Raw genomic sequence first — 21,602 nt, 5'->3', positions numbered from 1 at the left:
ATGACCTAGAAAGATGGGCAACTTTTCATGTATGAAAGTCTTCTCACATAGGGGCCCAATGGAGGATGTGATCCTGGCATGAACTAGAAATGGTGTTCTTAATAGAGACTACATAATAATAGTGTATCAGTAAAAACTAATACTGCTTTGCACATACAGCTTTTTTAAACTGTCCATAGTAAATGTATTTCATATTATATGGGAAAATGCTTTGAGATTTCTAAACAGCTATGCTACCACTGAAACAAAGTGTCTTGTATTTGAAGTGGGGAAGAAGGAGACTGTCTAAACCTTACTTAACAGCTCTCCTTACAGAAGCCCATAGGTAGGTATCTATTTGAGTAAATGTGGCCTGTTCTTTGCAGTTTTTAAATGAATCGTTACCTGTTGATATTTGATTCCTACTTTCAGTGTGTGTGTGTGGGGGGGGGGGTTATTAGATACTTCTTTAAAGTGCCAGGAAGTAGGGTCTGCTTTAACTAAAAATATTTTTTAAAAAATTGAAAAAATGTTATGTTGCTGTAGTATAAGAAAAATTAGTTATTTCATTAGATTTTTAAACAAGTGAATGGCTTAATTTTTAATTGAGATAGAAATTATAGACTACAAGATTTATCTCTAAAAAGTATGTGTCCTAGTTTGCTTTCTGTTGCTGTCATAAGACATTGACCAAAACCACCTTGGGGAAGAAAGGATTTATTTGGCTTACACATCCTGATAATTGAGGGAAGTTCTGGTCATTGAGAGAAGTCCGGATAGGAACTCAGGTAAGAACTGAAGCAGAGATCATAGAGGAACACTGGGGTCCCATGGTTTGCTCATCCCTTTTTATATAACCCAGGACCACCTACAAGGTGGCTCCACCCACAATGGGCTGGTCCCTCCCACATCTGTCATTAAGCAAGAAAATACACTCACAGACATGCCCACAGACCAGTCTGATAGAAACAATTCCTCAATTGAGGTCCCCTCTGCCAGGTGACTGGTTTGTATCTAGTTGATGAAAAGTAACCAACACAGTCAGTGACTTGTTTTCTCACTGTCTGATTACAGAACATTGCCCTTACTCCAAAAGAAATGCCCTACTCATTAACTGTCACATTTTCCTCACACTCACTGGCAACCAGTGACCTAATTTCCATCTTTATAGTTACCTATTCCACACATTTCATATTAATGGAATCCTATAATATATAATATAATATATGTGGCCTTTCGTGTGTTGTCTTTACTCACTGTGACGTTTTCAGGGCTCATCCATGTTGTGTGACTACACCGAATTTTGTTTACTCACCAACTGATGGAATTTGACTTATTTCAAATTTCTACTTTTTGATTATTATGCATAATGGTATTTTGAATGATTGAGTAGAAGTTTTGTGTAAATGCATGTTCTCAGTTGTCTTATGTATCTAGAAGTAAAGTTGTGGAGTTACATGATTTGTTAACATTTTTGAGGATTTACCAAACTGTTTTCCAACTCATTTGCACCATTTTCCATTGTCCTTAGTGATAGTGCTCCACATTCTCCCCAACAAGTGATACATTTTTTTACTGAAACTGTCTGTAGTAATTAAAATATCTCATTGTTATGGTTTGCATTTTCCTAGTAACTAATCATATTAGGGATAGCTCCATTTGCTTTTTGTCCTAATTTGTGTGCTTGTTACTGATTTGGGAGTTTAAGTGGTGTTTTTTTCCCTAGAGAAAAAGAAAATAGCCTATATGTTTGTGTTCTCAATTTCATTTTAGATGTAATAAATACAAAACTTACCCTAGAACAATGGTTTTTCAGTTGGATTCAGAAAGGCCTAGGTCCTATGAACATACTTTAGGATGCCTCACTACCTACTCTACCTTATGTGAGCAGGAGCAGAGAGTTCCTTGAGGAACACAGCATGGGGCTATAGATTAATTATAGAAAGCTACAGACAGTACTTGAGAACGGGGGCAGTAAATAGTCCCCTTGGTCTTAGAAACTCAATAAATTTTTAAGCAAAAGTATAGGAATCCATTGATAATCAGAACAATAAATCTAAAAAAAAACTGTGAAGTTAAATCAGCTTACTAGATGAATTCTTTTTAAGACTCCATCTCTGTTACCTCTTACCTTTGTCCTTACTTAGCTTCTTTCCTCCAAGATCTAGCTAGCAATTGAAATAATTCAAGAGGAATAACTATTACAGTGTGTGTGTGTGTGTGTGTGTGTGTGTGTGTGTGTCTAGCTAGCAATTGAAATAATTCAAGAGGAGTAACTATTACAGTGTGTGTGTGTGCGTGCGTGCGTGCGTGCGTGCGTGCGTGTGTGTGTGTCTAGCTAGCAATTGAAATCAAGAGGAATAACTATTACAGTGTGTGTGTGTGTGTGTGTGTGTGTGTGTGTGTGTGTGTGTGTACGTGCGTTGGTATCAGTTAAAAAAGGGTCCTTAAAGAGGAATATTATAGGCAAGTATTATAGGCAAGTTAAAATAAGATATGCCCTAGATCAATAAAAAGAACATGTAAACTAGTTTTTAAATGTTCTTTTCCTTGTCGCTCCTTTTAGTGTGAAATATAGTACTAGGTAATAATGAATTAAGTAGAAGTCTTTTCTTTGGATTATTTTAGTCTAAAAATACTTAATTGTCTGGACAGACAGCCAAAATAGCATAGAACAAGCTAAGTTTGGCCAGGAATAGGAACAGATGTAATTGGATATTTAGAGGAAAATTATAATCTGTTATAACGAAACAACTTTCCATAGTACAATTTTAATGATAATGTGCAAACTAGAAAACAAATGTCATTTTCAATATAAATATCACTTGGAAGAAACCTCTGGTTCTGCCAAGATAGAGGATCCCTACAACTTCCAGGTCTTCCCTTCCAACTGAAATTCAACAAATAAGACCAGGAACACTGGAGCAGTGGAAAAAGAAGCCAGATTGCCTATGAACCTGGGAATCTAAAAGAAATACAAGTAATGAGGTCTGTGGGCTTTCTTACTGATTACCATATATCACAGACAAGATGCACTACAAGACACAAAAAAAAATGCTCAAATAAAACTCCATTCTCTTTAACCACAGGGATATGGAAGCTCAGTAAAGTTAAAGCTTTGTTCTTCTTCTAATCTATCCAAATGCTGATAGGAATATCTTTTTCTATCTCTAAGAAACAAGTGGCAGTTTTTTGCCCGCTTCAGCCCAAGGGTGTTGGCTAAGGAAACTTAAGTTCTAATTACCCATTTCTTGTCTTGGAAAAATAATGGACAGTGCTTTGGTTCCCTCTGCTGGGTGACTTGCAGATTGTTAAGGAAGCTGGATTCTCATTATTCTACCCTTAAAAGGAAGTTGTGTTCTTCTTTCTCAGTATATTGTCAGCAGTAAGTTGAGCCTCTACCAAAAACCCAAAATGAGACGTAAAGTGTGTAAGGCAGGGATACTTCACACTGAATTTCTACCTTACCCCCAGCATCAACCAGGCTGATTGTTCACTGTCTGGAACCAAGCATATAGTTGAATATATCTGCAACAAGCATTTGAAGCATCGTTCCACTATTGCTTAAGTAGTCTTGGTAGTGTCTAGAGAACATATATACTCATCCTGCCCTCACACTACACCTCAACAAGGAAATGCCTGCCAGAGTACATTAAATAAGAACCACTTCAAATGCTTGCCATACAGTTAAAAATTGCATCAAAAACCATGAAGAAAAAAACATATAAAAAGTCAGCAAACCCTAGTACTGATAATTTAGGTGTTAGAATTTCCTGGTCAGGATTTTAAGCAGGAACTTTTAAAAGTGAGTAAATATGAACAGCTAAGAAATTTTTGTCTCAGAAAAAAAAAGACATAAGAGAGAACCAAATTTTAGAACTAAAAAATATAGGTGAAATAAACTGAATATAAAAATCAACAAAAGTAGAGATGATAGAAAATCATACTATTGAAACTAGAACAAGAGAAATAACTCATCTAACTGGGTGTAACGGCATACACCCATAATCCCAGCACTTGAGAGGCTGAGGCAGAAGGATTGCTGTGAGTTCTAAGATAGCCTAGGTTACAGTGTAAGATCCTGTCTCAAAAAAAACCTGGGGGAAATGAACAAGACATTTAAAAAGACTTAAAATTCATGTTTTTAGAGAGTCCCAGAAAGGGGAGCCACCTAAAGAAATTTAATGGTTGACATTTACCCAAATCAGACAAAAGGTACAGTCCTCCAGATTCCAGAGTCTTCATTAATCACAAGATAAGTCCACAGTAATCCATTCTCTGAGTCATCAAAATCAAACTTTTATTAAAAAAACGAGTTACTGGTAAATGGGTATGGAATTTCAATTCTGCAAGATTGGTCCAACACCAATGTGAATACCACAAAGCTTGGCTGAACTGTACACTTAAATTGATTCAGAAAGTAAGTCTCATGTATAATTTATAGCAATTTAAAAGCAAGATGGAAAATTAAAATCTTTAAAGCAGCTATTGAGAACCTATAGAAGTGGTGTATGTGCCAGAGATTTAGCATCAGACTCTAGGGAAGGGCAGCATTTTTAAACTCTGAAGGAGAACTGTTACCCTAGAATTCTAAACCCAGTGAAAATATTTTTAAGAAATGTGGGTAAAACCATAGTAGTTTCAGGTACAGTATAACTAAGAGTTTTGTCAGTATCAGATCCTCAAAGAATTGGCTAAAGAAGTTCCTTCAAAACAGGAAGGAAATGGTAAAAGAAGAAATCTTGGAATATCAAGAATAAAGAAGCAACATAAATTCGACAACTTCTCCCTAGAAATAGAGGGGGAAGAAGAATATTTCCTATGAGACTTGTTAGATAGGCAGTACAGAAATTCCAGAGCAGTGTACCATTAAAAACATAGATCCAGAATCCTCAACAAAATATTAGCCTCAATCACAGCAATAAAGACTCAAGTACAATAACCAACCAGATATGATTCCAGAAATAGAAGCATTTCAGGACTGAAAAGTTTGAATTGATGATAGTCCAAACAGTTTAAAAATTCAAGAAAAAATCGCATTGTGATGCAGAAATACACACGCTAAATTAAACATTTTAGGATGAAAACTCAGCAAACTGAGAAGGGGACATTTTCAGGTTGATAAAGAATAAGAAAGCCCCATAGTTGACATGTTGTAATTACAAAAATAAAAATCAGTGTTTTGTCTTTAAAATCCAGAGATGTGGCAGAAATGTTCATTCTCACAACTACGTTTAGCATAGTCTTAGCTCTTGCCAGCATAATAGACAAGCAAAGAGGCATGTAAGCTTTACAGGAAGTAGTAAGGGCTGGTGAGATAGCTGTGCAGGTAAAAAGCATTTGCTGTGAAAGTCTCATGGTCTGAGTTTGAGCCCCCCAAACCCATGTATGTAATCCTAGAATTCATATGCCAAGGTGGGAGGTGGATACAGACAAACTCATTGGCCAGCTAGCCTAACATACGCAGCATGCCAGCAACAGCAAAAGAAACCTTACCTCAATCACTAGATGGAGAAAACGACTGCCAGAATTGTCCTCTGAACTCCATTGTTGTCCATGGTTAGCCCACACACAATCACAACATATATCTTTATACTCATACACAATAATGTATTTCTTTAAAAATGGAAAGAAATAAGACTGCCCTTTTTTGCAAGCACATACTATTCTCCAGTGAAAATCTTGGGAAATCTACCAAACTTTCAAAATAAATGATTCCATCAAGGTTGTAAAATACAAAGTTAGCCACAAGAATAAATTATGTATATAAATGTATGTATTTGTAACAAATGCATAGAAATTAAACTATAGTATCACTTATATGTAGTATTTATGTGCTGAAAATAAAAAGTTCCTAAGTGCGTCTAAATGAGTGAAGAATAGGTATGGTCACAGGTCGAAAGACTCAACATAGTAGACATTTTAATTTCTTCCAATTCAACTAAAACCCTTAGCACAAGTTTGTCTTAAAAATTAAAGGCAAAGTTAAAAGAACTAAAGCATTTAAATAAAAGTGGAGTGCCCCAGCATGGAGGCAGATTAAAATCTCAGCTGGGTCTCTGAGTTCAAGGCTAGCTTTGTGTACATGGTAAGACTGTCTCAAAAAAGAAAAAGGGAAGAAGGAAAAAAAGGTGGCAAAGAAGAGGAAAAACAAACTAAAAGTAATCACCTGATCTTTAAGATTTTCTATGTACCTTCAGTAATCAAATGCTGTGGTCTGACAAAGGAATAAACATGGTGATTAGAGTGACAAAGCAGAGAATCCAGAAAAGTTTTCCAAGTGGGAACTGCATATAGCAGAGAATAAATGCAGCACCTGTCAATTAAAAAGAAAACAGGGGTTGGGGATTTGGCTCAGTGGTAGAGCGCTTGCCTAGGAAGCGCAAGGTCCTGGGTTCGGTTGGAAAAAAGAAAAAAGAAAAAAAATATTTGAAAAAAAAAAAAGAAAGAAAACAGATACTGAAAAACTCCAATACTGAGGAAGACCTCTGGCCTTCAACATCTTACCGGAAACCTAAACAGGTCAGTTTTTAAAAAGGCAATTTAAATTTGTTTGGAAAAAAACTGGAAGGGAGGCAGCACTTTTTTGATAAAACTACAGAATAAACTGATTCTATGAAAATATTTAGAACAAACACAAAACTAATGATCATAAAACAAATATGAAAATAGAGGTTCAGGTGATTTTGCCACAGTCACACCAAAACAAAGGCTTGACCTTTGAAATAAGATTGACAGTATTTCTCATTTGGATATGAAGGCTTCTTGAGACTCTGGAAACTGACTAAACAAATCATACTTGCTCTAGAGATCTCTGAATTAGTCAACCGAAATAATAAAATCATTAATTTTGAGTTTTTAACTCTTAAAATGAGAGGGGACTCGGGACAGGGAATTTTAAATGCTCTTTGTATGATAATATTTCCCCTAACAGGAAAAAAAGAAGCTGAAATTGACTGAATACACCATATGGTTGAGTATCCTGCATTTCACAGCTTCTGGTGAATTGAGTATTTGAGCCTGGATTGGGAAGCCCGTTAATCAATTACTTATCTAGAGACACCTGTAATAAAGGGAAAGCCAGGTGTTGAAACACCCTAACCCATACTCTCTTACTACACTGTTTTCCCAGAGTTGTGTAATCAGAAGAGTCATCCAAGGTGCTTGGTCATGGAGCTTCTGAAAAATCTGATTTTGTTTTTGTGTAGAGGAAGTCCAAATAATTCTATTTTATATTGTGTTTGTGTTGCTAAAAACTGAATGTAGGGCTTCACAAGTGTTATGCGAGCACTGTACGTCCTTTATGTTAACAGGAAAGTCATCCTGGTCATTGGAGATATACCACTTCTTAAAGAGAACAATAGAATCAGGAATCTTTATATGAGTTATTAAAATTAGCACTATGCCAATTTCTTTACTAGTAAAATACTATAAGATTGGATTATGGAAATTATAAAATAGAATTAGAGTCCTTCATCTGTAAAGAAAACCATACTTTTTCTATTTTTCTTTTAGGTGCCAACAGCTGTTCATGCATTGTTCAGAATTATCTTTCTTTACACTAGGGAGCAGATGCATCACTGATGGATACAGGCAGATAAACTCTTCTGGATACAAATGAAAGAGTCGTAGTTAAAAATGTAAGCTAGCAACAGAAAGAAGTATAAAGTAGCTGTGAGCACAGAATTGCTAACTTCCTCAAGTGAGAAAAACTTACAAAGGCTTAAAGAATCTAAAACTTAATTTTTAAAATCAAAGGATTATTCATTTTCAAGCTGAGGGAACTCTCAGCGTTAAGGGCTTCCCCACAGTCTACTGCAGACTCTCGAATGGAAACTGGCCCATAGAACTCTGAGGACTGTACATAAGTACTCCCCCAAGTGACTTTTCCAAGATCACACTAGTTTTTAGAACTAAATTTGACAGCAAATCATGTTTACTTTTGATTCCTTGCCTTGTCTAGTTTTACATTATCTTTTTTTCATTACTTTATTGGGGATAGATTATAAAAACACTTCTTAGGAGATAATAGGATTTGAAATATATTCAGCCAATTAAATGTTAGAAAAATGAACCATACCCTATTAGAATAATGTGCTTACAAAGTGATTATTTTCAGAACATGTTGTGTTCAAGAACTTTGCTTTTCTCCAATTTATTATAAAATTTTATATTATGCATAGAGATAAATAAGCATACATGGGTATCAATTCTAACAGTTATATAACAATAGCATTTCTGCCTACAGTTGTTTAGTGGGCCCTTTGCATTTTGACTTTGATTCATTTATTTTATTTACCAGATATAGCCATGATGTTAAAATACTCTCACTCTCAACCTTCCTTAATCTCTACTATACATAATATCATACCTGGTGGTTCATTAATAATTGGAAATAAATTATAGAATATGTAACATTAGCTAACACTATAATTTAAAAGGCAGGCAGTGAGTATATGATAGTTGTTATTATTCATTTCCTTAACCCAATGGTTATTTAGAAGAACATTAGTTTCTGGGTGATTGCTATAGGGTTTTTCCTAGTTTAATTTATCATAACCAGGGAAAATATGTGATTCCTGTTTTTAGTAATTTTAGGTTTAGGACCCTTGAGGTGGGCCAAGCCTAACAAACCAAATATGATCTCTGGGTCCAATGTGGAGGAAGGAAATATTGAATTCCCATGGTTTGTCCTTTGACCTCCATATATACACTGTATGTATGTGCGCATACACACACACACACACACACACACACACACACACAAAATAAGTATATCTTTACAAAAGTAATTTTAGAGATTAGAGAATAGATACGGATCAGAGAACCCAAGTTCAGTTCCCAACACCCATTGTTAGCATGCTCATAATCAACTTAAACTCTAGTTCATATACACATTCCTATATACAGATAATTACAAATAGAAAATATTGAAAATGTTTACATTTGCTGTATGGCTTAGAACACAGTTTTTATAACTTTTCATAGATACTTAAAAGAGCCCTTAATCTTTTTACATCGTTTTAGACTAAAATGTAGTATTTACCTATCCTGGTATAAATTACAAGATATTGTCCTTATTCTCTTTTTATGTTAGTTAATAACTCATGTTAAAGTTTTCATATCTCCCTTGTTTCCATTTATTTCATATTATAGTCCTAATACATCTGCTTTTGTGTTGTGGTCTGTTTAGTCTGTGACTGAATGTTTAGTACGACGTTTGCAGATTTACTATTTGATTATGTTTGTGTTTAAAAAATAACACATGCTAATTATTTAAGACCTGCAAATAAAGAAACATACACAGAAGGAATTATAAATCTGTACTCTTGCTGTAATAGGGTAATATTAAAGATATTTTGTGTGGTTAGAGAACAGAAGGGTTAGGTTAAGATTTGAGTCTAAATGTGGGCCCTGCTTTTATCCTTGGACATGATATTGGATATTCTCCTGTGTTAACCATGTATTATTGAGCATGTACTGTGTGCCGGGCATTTTGCTGAGACTGTACTTCTTAAAAATATTGACAAGTCCATCTTGGTTTAATTTTCCATTTGTAAATTGATGATAATGTCTCTCGGATGTTAGAAGCATCAGAAATAATAATACTTAGTATTTACCTAGTGGGCAAGAGCTCAGGAAGGGATAGCAACCGTTACTAGTACTGGTAATGGTTCAGAACTGGTATCTTTAGTCCAAATGACCTTTGTGATCACCTTCCAAATTCTTTGTCTTAGAGTTCAAGTTTAGTATTAATGTTACAAACACCTGCTACCATTTTTATTTTTAAAAGTGTGTATTAATTGTACAGTGAAGAGTTTGGAGATGATATAGTTCAGCAATAGGACACTTGCCTAACTAACATGCATGAAGGCCTGGGTTCAGTTCCTGGAACTGCAAAAAGTTAGTTGCATGCATTCTTTTTCAATATGGTTTTCTATACTTACCTCTTTTCTTTGACAGTAAATATTGTTGTTATTACAAAATCTAAGGCTACTAAAAGTTTTGGGGGAGGCATTGCACACAGAGTATAGTGTAAGTAGCATGGTTAAGCACCATTTTCTAAGAATACAGCCTCAAAACTGACCAACTCATGACCCCTCTCACAAATTACTCTACACACTTCCTTCTACCATCTCTAGTGAATTGTTTTAAAACTAATCCTAGATAAGCCAACTCCTATATAAATATATCATACTTCTTAAAAAATAAATTAAAATACTGTCATACCATTATCTCACTTGAAAATAATTCTGGGTCTGGGACTGAGGTTTAAACCTATGGGTGGCTGAGGCCAAAGAGGCTTGCAAGAATAAAGCTTACCTAAGTTGTAGAATGGGTTCAAGGCCAGGTTTGGCTACTTACCCTGTCTCCAAATAAAAAGTAAGAAGACTACAGATACAGCCTAGTGGTGGAATATTTGTCTAGCTTGTATGAAGTCCTGAATTCTGCCTCTAGCAGTTCAAATAAAAAGACTCCAATAGCACCAAATACTTAGTCATGTTGTTTTAATTGGACATTTGAAATATTCTACATCACCTTTAAAACGGTTGTTGTCATTTTGTTTTATTTCCCTGAGAATTTTTTCTTCTTTCATATGGAATGTTTTGTTTGAGAAAATTGTGAAAGATAGAAGAAAGACAATTGAGCTAAAGACCTGTGTTTGAGTCCTGTTTCTGCCATTCACTCATTTATTTGCCAAGCTTTTGTTTCTTCAACTGTGAAATACCCTTAATTATACTTATATTCTTAGGTTTCAATGATGATGTCAGCATAAAGGACTATCATGTGTTATTTGCCACAGAGTACCTTCTTTAATGATTTGGACTGAAATAAATACTTATTTTTATTATTGTGTGTTTTTTAAATATTCAAAAACTTATTAGATGCAAACTAAACATAATGGTTGTTAAATACACTTTTAGGAAGGATGGAGAATTAATTTTTTTCTCCTGCTATTTTTTGAGTCCATATTAACTTATTCCAGGGTTGCAGATCTTAACTCTATAAAATATTTTTTCTTTTCCATTGTTCATATATTTACAGCAATTACATATTCAGTTTTCCACATTCTCCTTTAGTAGGATTGTATTAGTCAACCATTCCTGGATATTAACTTGGTGTCTGTAGATGTTCCTTCTTCTCATATTCTTGAGCTCTTTATTCTCCTGATGGTCTTCTAGAGTGTGCCTTTGAACAGTTTATTTTTAAAAAGATGCTTCCAAGATGGTGACAGTTTATAAGATGTTGCAGATGTAAGAATAATTTTATACAACCTTTGAGCTTGAAAACTAGGGTGAGGTATAAAAGCCTTAGATCTTAACTGTTTCCTTTTAACTCTCTATAGGTCATTGCTTCATCATCTTCTGGCATTTTATTTTGAGGAGAAATCTGAGGTCAATTTGATTGTAGTACCTTTGAAATAACCTATTTTTCTGCTTGTATGCTTATAGGAGTATATCTTTATCCTTGAAATTTAAAAACATTTGCCAGGACATGTCTTGGTGTTGATGATCTCTGTTGAACCTTCTCAGTCTGCAGTCTCAGGTATTTTTTTCAGAACTGGAAAGTTTTCTTATACTTTTGATTAATTAATCTGCTCTGTTTTTTCTTAGGAACATTTGTTATTCATAGATTATTTCTGTCTGTCTTCCATAGTTTTTAAATCTTTTCCTTTTTTCTTTCTTTCTTTTATTTCATTTACTCAAGTTTGTCCTTTGTGGCATGGATTTTGTTTTCTGCAATGTGTGTTCTGATACTTGCTATTCACAATACAAGACTTAATTTTGGCTGCTGTGTTTTCATTTCTTTATTCCCAACATAACTTGTTTCATAAACAGAATTTCCCTTAGGGGTACACTTCAAAAAACATGAGGTGGATCTAGGCCTAAACTTTACTTTCTGAGGCCACAACAACAGGACCAAAGAAAAAGAACAACTAAATTAAAAAACTTAAGAAAGGGCCCTCATAAACTTAAAAGTGTAGATACAGGCAAAGGTCATACCTACCTAGTCTAGAAAATAGAACAGTCCTGAGTACTAGCAAACTTTTGGTAGCAAGATAGCTAATAAAGCAGGCAGAACAGCACTGTAACTAGAAAATAAACTGATTTTTCTAATTACATTTATTGTTTTTTCTCTTTAAAAATACATAACAAATGCATATAATTTTGAAAAGACAGTACCAAGAAGAAAATCCTATGGCCCAGGTAACTGCTGCTGAGATTCTATGTTTTGCTAGTTACATGCTCCCATGTTTGGAGGGAGGGTACAGAATTGGGATCATACTTTCAATTTTATAGCCTTTTAAATGTAATACATTGCAGGCATATTTTGCATCATTTTTATTAGGTCCTGATTTTTAACTATTGCTTAGTGTTCCTACATATGAATAGATGTATTGTGATTTATTTAACCAGTCCCCTGTTGGTCATTTAGATTGTTTTCTATTTTAAAGTATAATGAATATCACTGTACATAAGTCTTTATGCACATCTCTGATATTTCCTTAGGATAAATGAGGAGCTGATTCTTAATCCTGTCACATTGGTAAGGATTATATACATTCCTTATTAAGAATATAAAATGCTTGTTTCTTATTGTTTCAATGTGATTGCATAGAAGCTTCTTTGGATTCTGAACAATACAATGGTGTCTTGGCCAAAGTTGGAAAGAGGTTTCTACTGCCTCCTGCACAGCACCTTTATGACAAAACTTGTGCTACATACACTCTCAACAGGAAAACCTCTGCTGGAGGTCAGGGACTCTGGAAGGCAGATACACTTGTGGAAATGTGAGGGTGTTTTGGTTTGGGTTGTTTTTTTAAGTGTGGTCCTTGCTCCTTCCTGCAACTTGACTCTCCATATTAATATATTATGGCTTCAGGCCCTTTCCTTCTTTCTTTCCTGTTATTTCAGACCATTATTCTCTATGAGTAATTCTTTTCTCCCAGTGTTCTTCTGTGCAGTTCATTTATAGGTAAGAGAGTGTAAGTAGTTGGTATGGCCTACAAAGGTAAAGGTCAAATTTCATTTGTCACAGATCACTTCTTAGCCTTAATATACTTCTTCCAGATGATCTCCTGTTAGAAAGTCAAGGAAAAAATTTAAATTTGCCTTATATTTTTTCAGAGATATCAGACAACACCCTGGTAATATATAATGTAACGTTCCATTGCAGCAAAATAATCTCTATAACAGGGTTGCTAAGAATGAAACATTTTTATATAATAAAATAGTTTTAATTTTAACATATCAGCATTTTCTTCAAGATAGTTGAGAATAATGGAGAGGTATTGAAACCCTCAGTTTAGAATTACCGACTGACTTGCCTGTCATCACACCTCAAAGGTGATCTTTAATGATCCCTGATATAACATGGAAAGTTGTTTTGGAAACAACTTGGGCTGAAACTGAAGTGAGTATCTCATTTGTTCTTATCAGACCCATATTATGGGTTATTCCAATTTGTGACTTTTTACACATTTCAGAGTAACAAAGTAAAGCATGATTAGCATTTCCTAACCTTTTCCAGTATTTTATATCACATTTGCATATGTACAATCTGCCACACTCTATAGTTTATTTTATTTTATTTTTTTGGCTAGCAGGCATTTTGGTAGGATGAGAGAGGATAAATACATTTGCTTCACTTTAAAACTATTTTTCCATACTTACTCTTCAGCCACATTGGATAGAAAAATAGCACATATATGAATGATTTCTTCTTCTTCTATCCTGCTTGGCAGGAAATTGACTGCTGGGAGTGGTGAGAGAGGCATCTCTCCTGTTCCTCACGGCATAACATCTTTAGAAGTTATCTGCAGAAATAGAAACACTTCCCGATGATTTGAAGCAAATAAGAAAATGTAACATTTACTATCCTGTGATGGCTCCTTCTAATTACAATATCCTGTGAGGTGGGCACTGTATACATCTTACAAGTAAACAGACTGAAGCTTAAAGTTTTAATTAGCTTACCCAACGCTCAGTTAACTGCACCAGTGTGTGCAGTACCTGGGATTTAAAAGTGGTATTGTCTGCCTTCAGTGCACACCTTTTTTTTGTCTTAAAATTGTAGAACTACATTTTCTTGTTTAGTAGCTCCTCTCCTACTACCTTTAGAAACTATAGGAAGTCTAGCATTGAGTCATACTGGTCATCTGTTTATCCTAATCTGTAGTGATGACCAAGTTTTCAAAGGGGAAATAAACTTCTTAAGTGCAAAAGTAACATCCATTTCTAATAATGTTTGAATTCTTGTTTTGATGAATGATACCAAAGGTTTGTTGAAACAAATATTTTCTATTTTACTCGAAAAGGAAGTTTTTAATGTTGGTATATAGTATAATACTGGTTTTCATATTTTCCTTCTTTAATAATGAAGTTCAAGATTAAGTCTTTCCTAAATTCAGAAAGAAGTAGATTATTCCCCAACAATAAACAATATTGTTTTAATCCAATTAAAACAATAGGATACCATTGGGGTTGTGTTTCACTTCAATCATCTCTTAAAATGTTTATTTTTGGCGTTAATTAGCTAAATTGCTCAGAGCAGATAATTATCAAAATTTGTAAGTAACATGAAATTGAAAATAGTGACGTGGTTTACAGGTATTTTTCCACCTTATGTAACTGTAGCAATAGATTACAGGTGAGAAAGAATTAATCAAAATATAAGACTTTTTGTGGGAATAAGTAATAATAGGTTTAAGATGTAAAGGTATGCTGTTGCCACATAATAAGTTGTACTGTAAGTTAAAAATGGTTATTTTTTACATGGTTATTCAAGTAAAAGTACCTGCTGGGAAGCTTGATGACCATAGTTTAATCTCTGGGGCCCACAGAGGAGAAGAGAACCCAACTCCTTCAGGTTGCCTCTGACCTTCATACACACACCTATGGCATAAATAATCCCCCCTACTACCACCAAACCCAATTGAAATAAGTGATGGGACTAGAGAATTAGATCAATAGTTAGGAGGAGTTTTCCTTGCAGATCCACATTCAGTTCCCAGCCCCTATGTTAGGTGGTTCACAACCGTCTCTAAATCCAGAGGATGCAAGACATCTAGCCTCCGTCAGCACCTCCAGATGCTGCACCTTCACATACCCACTCACAGACGTGCAGCTGCACATAATTAAAACTAAAATAAATCTCAAAAGACAAGGAATGAGCGAACAGAAACTTCTAGGTATGGGAGGCATACCTAGAATATGGCAAATGTGAACAGCGTCAATGAAAGTTTATTGTCTAGGACACGGAAGGTGATGTGCCCTTAGTCCTGCATTTTTAAAATCAGACTTATAATGCTGGGTATGTCTTAATATGCTACTCTAAGAAGAGTCAAGGATATGCTCAGAAAATGGGATCTCAAGTCTCCTGTCTTAAATACTTGAAGAAACTTGAGTTATCTGGAAAAAGATAAGACTTGGGCACTTTATAGGCATGGATGTCGATTTACTTCCTATAACTTTTCAGGTATTCTAAAAGCAAATTAATCTTCATTTATCAGTAATCTTAATTCAAACACATGACTGAGGAAAAATTACTGAATAATGACAAATTATGTCTAGCAGTATTTTTCCAAGGCGGTCTAGTAGTGGGCTATCTGAGGAACCTATATTCTTGTCCTGATAGAATTTGAACATAGGTTTAAAAAAAAACCAAGGTATAAAGAATTTAAGTAAATTAAATGCAGTTGAAGCAAAAGATTTTTGAGATGTCTTACTTATTCTGAAGAGGACTTTATGTTGTATCATTTTATCCCTAAGCTACTTCATCTTAATAGAACTTTACATTGTTAGTTAACAAAGGAAGATCTGAATTGTGAGTGGAATAATAAACCTTTGAGTAGACAAGACAGATAATCCCCATGTGAACAGAGAAAATGATAGGCATGGAATAAGTCTGATTTCCCCAAATCACAAGGCTTATGACTACCAGCTCTCTGGCTTTACAAATTGCAAGTTTAGTGCTGTTTGTGTGGTACCAGTTTGCTTTAGAAGTAAATTCAAAGTTGTGATGGTTGTTTTACGTGCATCAAAACTTAGAAGGAGCTGAGAGTTCTGAAATTCTATCCCATGTGAATATGTGTGCCTCCAATTAGACCAAGAGTTCCAAAACCCAACTAATAGCAACAGGTAAATACAATAACCAGATGATGGCATTCACTAAGAACAAATACAGGAAAGGGAACAGGTTAGCCAGCCATAGATGATATGACTATATCTAGACATAATAAAAAATAACTAATGCTGATTGTTTATTGAATGCCAAATACTAAGGTTTTCATGTATCTTTCATCTTCATAAGCCTCTGAATAATACTCTCTAAATTGTCACTTTCCTTGTACAGAAAATAAACCTTATATGGTTTAAATAATTTGTCCAAGGCTTCATTCACCATTAGTAGTATGAGAATAGGAATCTGAATGTACATACTTGACTCTAACTCAGTGTTCTTAAGAACTAGTTTAGGGCTTCCTTGGAGTCCCTGGATTGGATTTAAAACAATCCATATTCAGTTAAATAAAAGTTATACCTTTTAGGAGAAAGGTATGTCTTGGAGATAGTTCAGATGTCCTTACCACGTGATTATAGATACTGTAGCTTCTGAAGGTAACTCAGGAAATTAAGATTTTATTTACATGCACCACCTCCACTTCCTGCATTCTGACACCAATTTTACCCTTTGTGTTAATTGTATAGACAACCTGTAACCTCAGAATATAGGTGCCTTTTGTTTTAGTCAGTAGGCCTTTTAGGATGAAAAACATATTTACATTTATCTCTGGGTCAGTACCTAGAGCATAGCATGAATACATGAACAATGGAGAATGAATGAGTGGATGGTCAATAACGCTAGATAACCAGGAATTCACATTCAGAGAATCTGCCTTATGTGACATTGGGGGCTGCCTTTTATTTCCTTCCATTTTATAATCCTCTAAAAATTGCTAACCTAGATCCTGATATATTTGTTGACTCAACAAGGAGTTAGAGGGTTTTTGTTCACTGAGGTAATAAAAGAAGGCCCTTTATATTCCTGGATTCCATCGTTTTAAGTTTATTTTTTCATGGGCTTGCTATATAGTTCAGGCTGGCCTCAAATTTACACACCTCCTCCCGCAAGATCCCAGGTTCTGGAACTATAGGCAAGGGTCATCATTCCCTACTGGTTTTATTTTTCAATTACATAAAAATACATATTTATTGTAGATACATTAAAATTCAAATAAGCAAAATAAAAGCTGAAGACATCTGAAATTCTGCTATTCAGAGATAGCCACTGTTAACATTTTGATGTATATTCTTTCAGAGTGTTTTCCCATGCAAATATATACATGTTTTGATGTATATATTTGTTTTAAATGGGTTTGTTACAATCCATATTGTTTTGTAAACTGCTTTTTCACTTATTATATGTGACTGTCTTTCCATGTCAATAAATTTACATCTTTATCATCATGTTAATGACCACATAGTATTCCATTATATGGATGCACCAAACTATATTTAACTAGTTCTCTATTGTTAGGAATTTAGGTTTCCAATTTGGAGTTCTTTATGGAAAAAAAAATATGGTGAGCATCTTGTATATACATCTTTGTATACTTGTCTATTTTAACAGAAGTAGAATGGATGGGAAACTTTTAAAATTTTATGTGTGATATTTGTTTTTAATACAGACTCAGATTGTCTTCCTGAAAGATTATGCTGATTTATACTTTCTCCACCAGTAAACCCAGATTGCTTTTCCCCATACCCACTGAGTGTCATTTTCAGTCTTTTTGTAAACTCTTACTGACTTGGAAGGCAAAGGTATCTTGGGTTATGCATTTCTATGACTGGCACTAAGGCTGAATTCTTTTTTCCCTTATTGCTCATTTCTGTTGAGGTTCATCGTTTTTTCTTACAGGTTTGTAAAACAAAGATCTTTATGTATCAAGGATACCAACTCTTTGTCATGTTGCTTTAGTTTTTTGTAATCAGTTTGTCTTTTGTTATCCTTTGTGTCTGACAGAATAACTTCTAGATTCAAATGTCACTTTTTCCTTTTGATTCTACTCTTAGCTTGTAGCTAGTACTCACCAGATTCTAATGCTTACCTTTTTTTTACATTTCATTGTTTAGTTCATCTGGAACTTATTTTGACGTAGAGATTGAGCTTAGCTCTCTCTACAATAATTAATCAGTTTTCTGATTAATTAGGAATGGAATTGGAGTTTTGGATGTGTTTTGCTGTACCAAGCATTACAAATGATGTTTGGGGAGGCTTAACTAAGACAGATCATTTGAGATGCTTTTACCCATGAAGCCTAAGAGCTCACCTGGAAAGGTGATCATTATTTATTTAGTTCCATGGAAAAATGCCCAGATATTCCAAATCATTAAATTACCTATGAACTCTTGAAACAAAACTTGTTGTACCTTCAATCTTAGATGGTGGTTCTACTTTACTGAAGCCCTTTAGGGGTAGAGAGATTGTAGATGATGGGTTGATAGTTTTGTTGATTTATTTTCCTTTGGTCTGTCTTCATATGATTCTGATGTAAAAATCTGTTTTGGTAACTTTCTACTTGCTGTGCTTTTCACAGAATGGACAGCAAATTATGGATGAACCTATGGGAGAGGAGGAGATTAATCCACAAACTGTAAGTAAAATATTGTGTCACAAAGGACAGAGACAAATCAGATACTATACAATTATTCTTAAATGTAAACTAAGCAAAGCAATCATTTTACAATATAAGGAATTCACAATAATTTACCAAAATATGCCAGAGTCCTTTCTAAAAACTATTTATGATTTGTTTTAGAAGAATGACAAAGACAGATCTGGTAACACAGGCCTGTAATCCCAGCACTTGGGAAACTGAGGCAATAGAGGCACGTGTTTGACACCAGCCTGGGTTAAAAATAAGTTCCATACTTATCTGGGTTGCATACACTGTGCTTCTGTGTGTGGTGGAGGTGTGGGTATGTAGGTGAGTACATGGATGTGTACATACTCATTTGTATGCATGTGCATGTTAAGGTCATACTTTAAAGAAATGTTAAACTAGGTAAGATAGATGAAGCTAAGAAATGCTTGCTGACAGGAGCCTGATATACCTGTCTCCTGAGAGGTACTGCCAGGGCACGTCAAATACAGAGGCGAATGCTTGCAGCAAACCACTGAACTGAGAATAGGAACCCCATTAGGGAAAGGATTGAAGGAGCTGAAGGGGCTTGCAACCCCATAAGAACAACAATACCAACCAACCAGAGCTCCCAGGGACTAAACCACTACCCAGAGTACACACGGACAGACCCATGGCTCCAGCTGCATATGTAGCAGAGGATGGGCACCAATGGGAGGAGAAACCCTTTGTCCTATCAAGGCTGGATGCCCCAGTGTAGGGGAAGGTGGAGGTGGATGGGGAGGGGAACACCCTTATAGAAGAAGGGGAGGAGGATGGGATAGGGGGCTTATGTTCAGGAAACAGGGAAAGGGAATAACATTTGAAATGTAAATAAAAATATCCAAAAAAAAAAGTTTAACACAGGGGTTGGGGATTTAGCTCAGTGGTAGAGCGCTTGCCTAGCAAGCACAAGGCCCTGGGTTCGGTCCCCAGCTCCGGGAAAAAAAGAAAAAAAAAAGTTTAACACAGAAAGCAGATATGGACTACTTCTTCCTTTTTAAATTGTTGTTCAATATTGATCCAGCACCTAGAACTTGGCACACATTAAGTACTCATTAAATATGTATAAATGAATTAGTAAGGTGTTCCCAGCCCCCCAATAGCTATCCATTATCAGCAGCTCAACTGTAATTTTATTATTCTATACATATGACAGTAATTGGGCAACTTGATTTTTTTTCACTTATGTGTCTTGAACATCTTTTCATAACATACATGAATGTATCCCTTTTTGTAAATGGTTGCATCTTTTTACAGTGGTTACATACATACTACTATTCTTTGTGTATCTTATAGTTAATATGATTTCCACTGATTTTTATAAACTTATATTTCAGTAGGCTACATAAAATGTTACATTGAGGGGTTGGGGATTTAGCTCAGCGGTAGAGCGCTTGCCTAGTGAGCGCAAGGCCCTGGGTTCGGTCCCCAGCTCTGAAAAAAAAAAAGAAAAAAAATGTTACATTGAGCCAAAAAGTATAGCATTTAAATTCCAATAGACATTACTAAATGCCTTCCAAAACTATTGTGTAAAGTTTCAACATATGATAGTACCTATCCCACACTGGAGTGTTATCAGAAGACAGTCTTCATGAGCCACTCTAAATATTTAATACTTTCTCGCTTTAGTTTACATCCCATTTTATTATTAAGTATCCATATATTGTTGACCTTCATGTTTTATGTTTAACATGATCTTCTTTTGGATAACTCATTTCCTTTTTGCTTTGTACAGTTTCTGAATATATTCTCGATAGTAACCTCATATTTACTCTCTGTCTCCTAAATATTTTATACAGTTTTTTAAACATTGATTTTATGCTTTGCATTAAATATATACATAAATTTTTATTTTTAAATTACCACAACTGGCTTCTGGATTTTAGCGTAGAATACCTATCCCTGTTATTAAAACAAATGGTTATATTTTGACCTAGTAGCTTTTTTATTTTTCTTGTGTCATTGGTTTGTTTTGTATTTTTGTTTTTTCATTTAAATCTCATCTTTTTGGTATTTTAATTTGTGGTATGATGTTTACATTTGACTTTACTTACCAAGTAGATAAACCTGTTGCCCTGATTCCTATTTATTCAATAACTAAAATTCGTTTTTTACCCACTCATTTAAAATACCACTTTCAGAGTATTTTAATTTTCTTTTACACACCATACAAGTTTTCCAGGGTTGCCATAGCAAACTAGTACAAACTGTGAGGCTTGAAACAATAGAAATTTATTCTCTCAGTTTGCGAAGTCAAAAGTCCAATGTCAGAGTTTCACAAGACTATGCATCCCTGGCAGCTCCAGGGTAGGATCCTTCCTTGCCTATTCCAGCTTCTGGTGTTCCAAGAGTCTTACACATTGTCATGTAGACAGATCATTTTCAGCCATTAAATGGTGTTACTATTGTCTGTGTCTCCCTCCTGCATCAGAATGCTGGTCATTGGTGTAGGGATTGTCTTTTTCAATATAACCTTCTTATGTACTTAATTTTTCAATAATCTTATATTCAGTTTGTTGGTGACTCCTGAAGAATGTATTATGACTTTTCAATATTAATTGTGGCAAATTTATAGGCTAACATGATAAAATTATTTTAGTACTACTGAGTCTTCACATCTAGACATATTCCCTTCTCCAGTGTTCTTATGTACCTTTTCTCAAGCGTTGTGGCTTTTACATGCCGTTTTTATACACTTTTACTAAGGTAAGATAATTTATATGTATTTTATAGTTCTTCTTATTGTTTTGGGTTTTTCCCCTCTGAGTTTTTAGCCTGGAACTTGCTACGTAGCCTAGGGTGGCCTCAAATTGGTAATTCTTTTGCCTAGTACTAAGATTATAAGACTACACTACCACACCTCATTTTAATTTTTGTTATTGTAAATGTCTTTTGTTTTTGCTGTCTTACATCCAGTTACTGATAATATAAATGTCTG

At 34.8% G+C, this 21,602-nt stretch overlaps 1 protein-coding gene across 8 annotated transcripts in view; it reads left to right on the top strand.

The window, feature by feature from the left end:
* Window positions 1-21,602, top strand: part of Rps6ka3 (ribosomal protein S6 kinase A3) — a 106,092-nt gene that overhangs the window by 11,422 nt on the left and 73,068 nt on the right. Inside the window, exons 2-6 of one of the 8 annotated variants that reach the window (XM_017602129.3) lie at window positions 11,433-11,526; window positions 12,158-12,188; window positions 12,492-12,528; window positions 17,878-17,898; window positions 18,578-18,634. In XM_017602129.3, coding sequence (XP_017457618.1) covers window positions 11,490-11,526; window positions 12,158-12,188; window positions 12,492-12,528; window positions 17,878-17,898; window positions 18,578-18,634 — 183 coding nt within the window. In that variant the 5' untranslated portion in view covers window positions 11,433-11,489. Of the gene's footprint in view, window positions 1-11,426; window positions 11,527-12,157; window positions 12,189-12,491; window positions 12,529-17,517; window positions 17,564-17,877; window positions 17,899-18,577; window positions 18,635-21,602 lie in introns of those variants that run through there. The other 7 variants (XM_063280249.1, XM_039099978.2, XM_039099974.2 and 4 more) reach the window with 7 other exon arrangements.

Source organism: Rattus norvegicus, chromosome X, assembly GCF_036323735.1.
Source record: "Rattus norvegicus strain BN/NHsdMcwi chromosome X, GRCr8, whole genome shotgun sequence".
Taxonomy (NCBI): Eukaryota; Metazoa; Chordata; class Mammalia; order Rodentia; family Muridae; genus Rattus; species Rattus norvegicus.
Note: the sequence above shows the minus strand (reverse complement) of the source record. Positions and strands in the feature narration are given on the sequence as shown.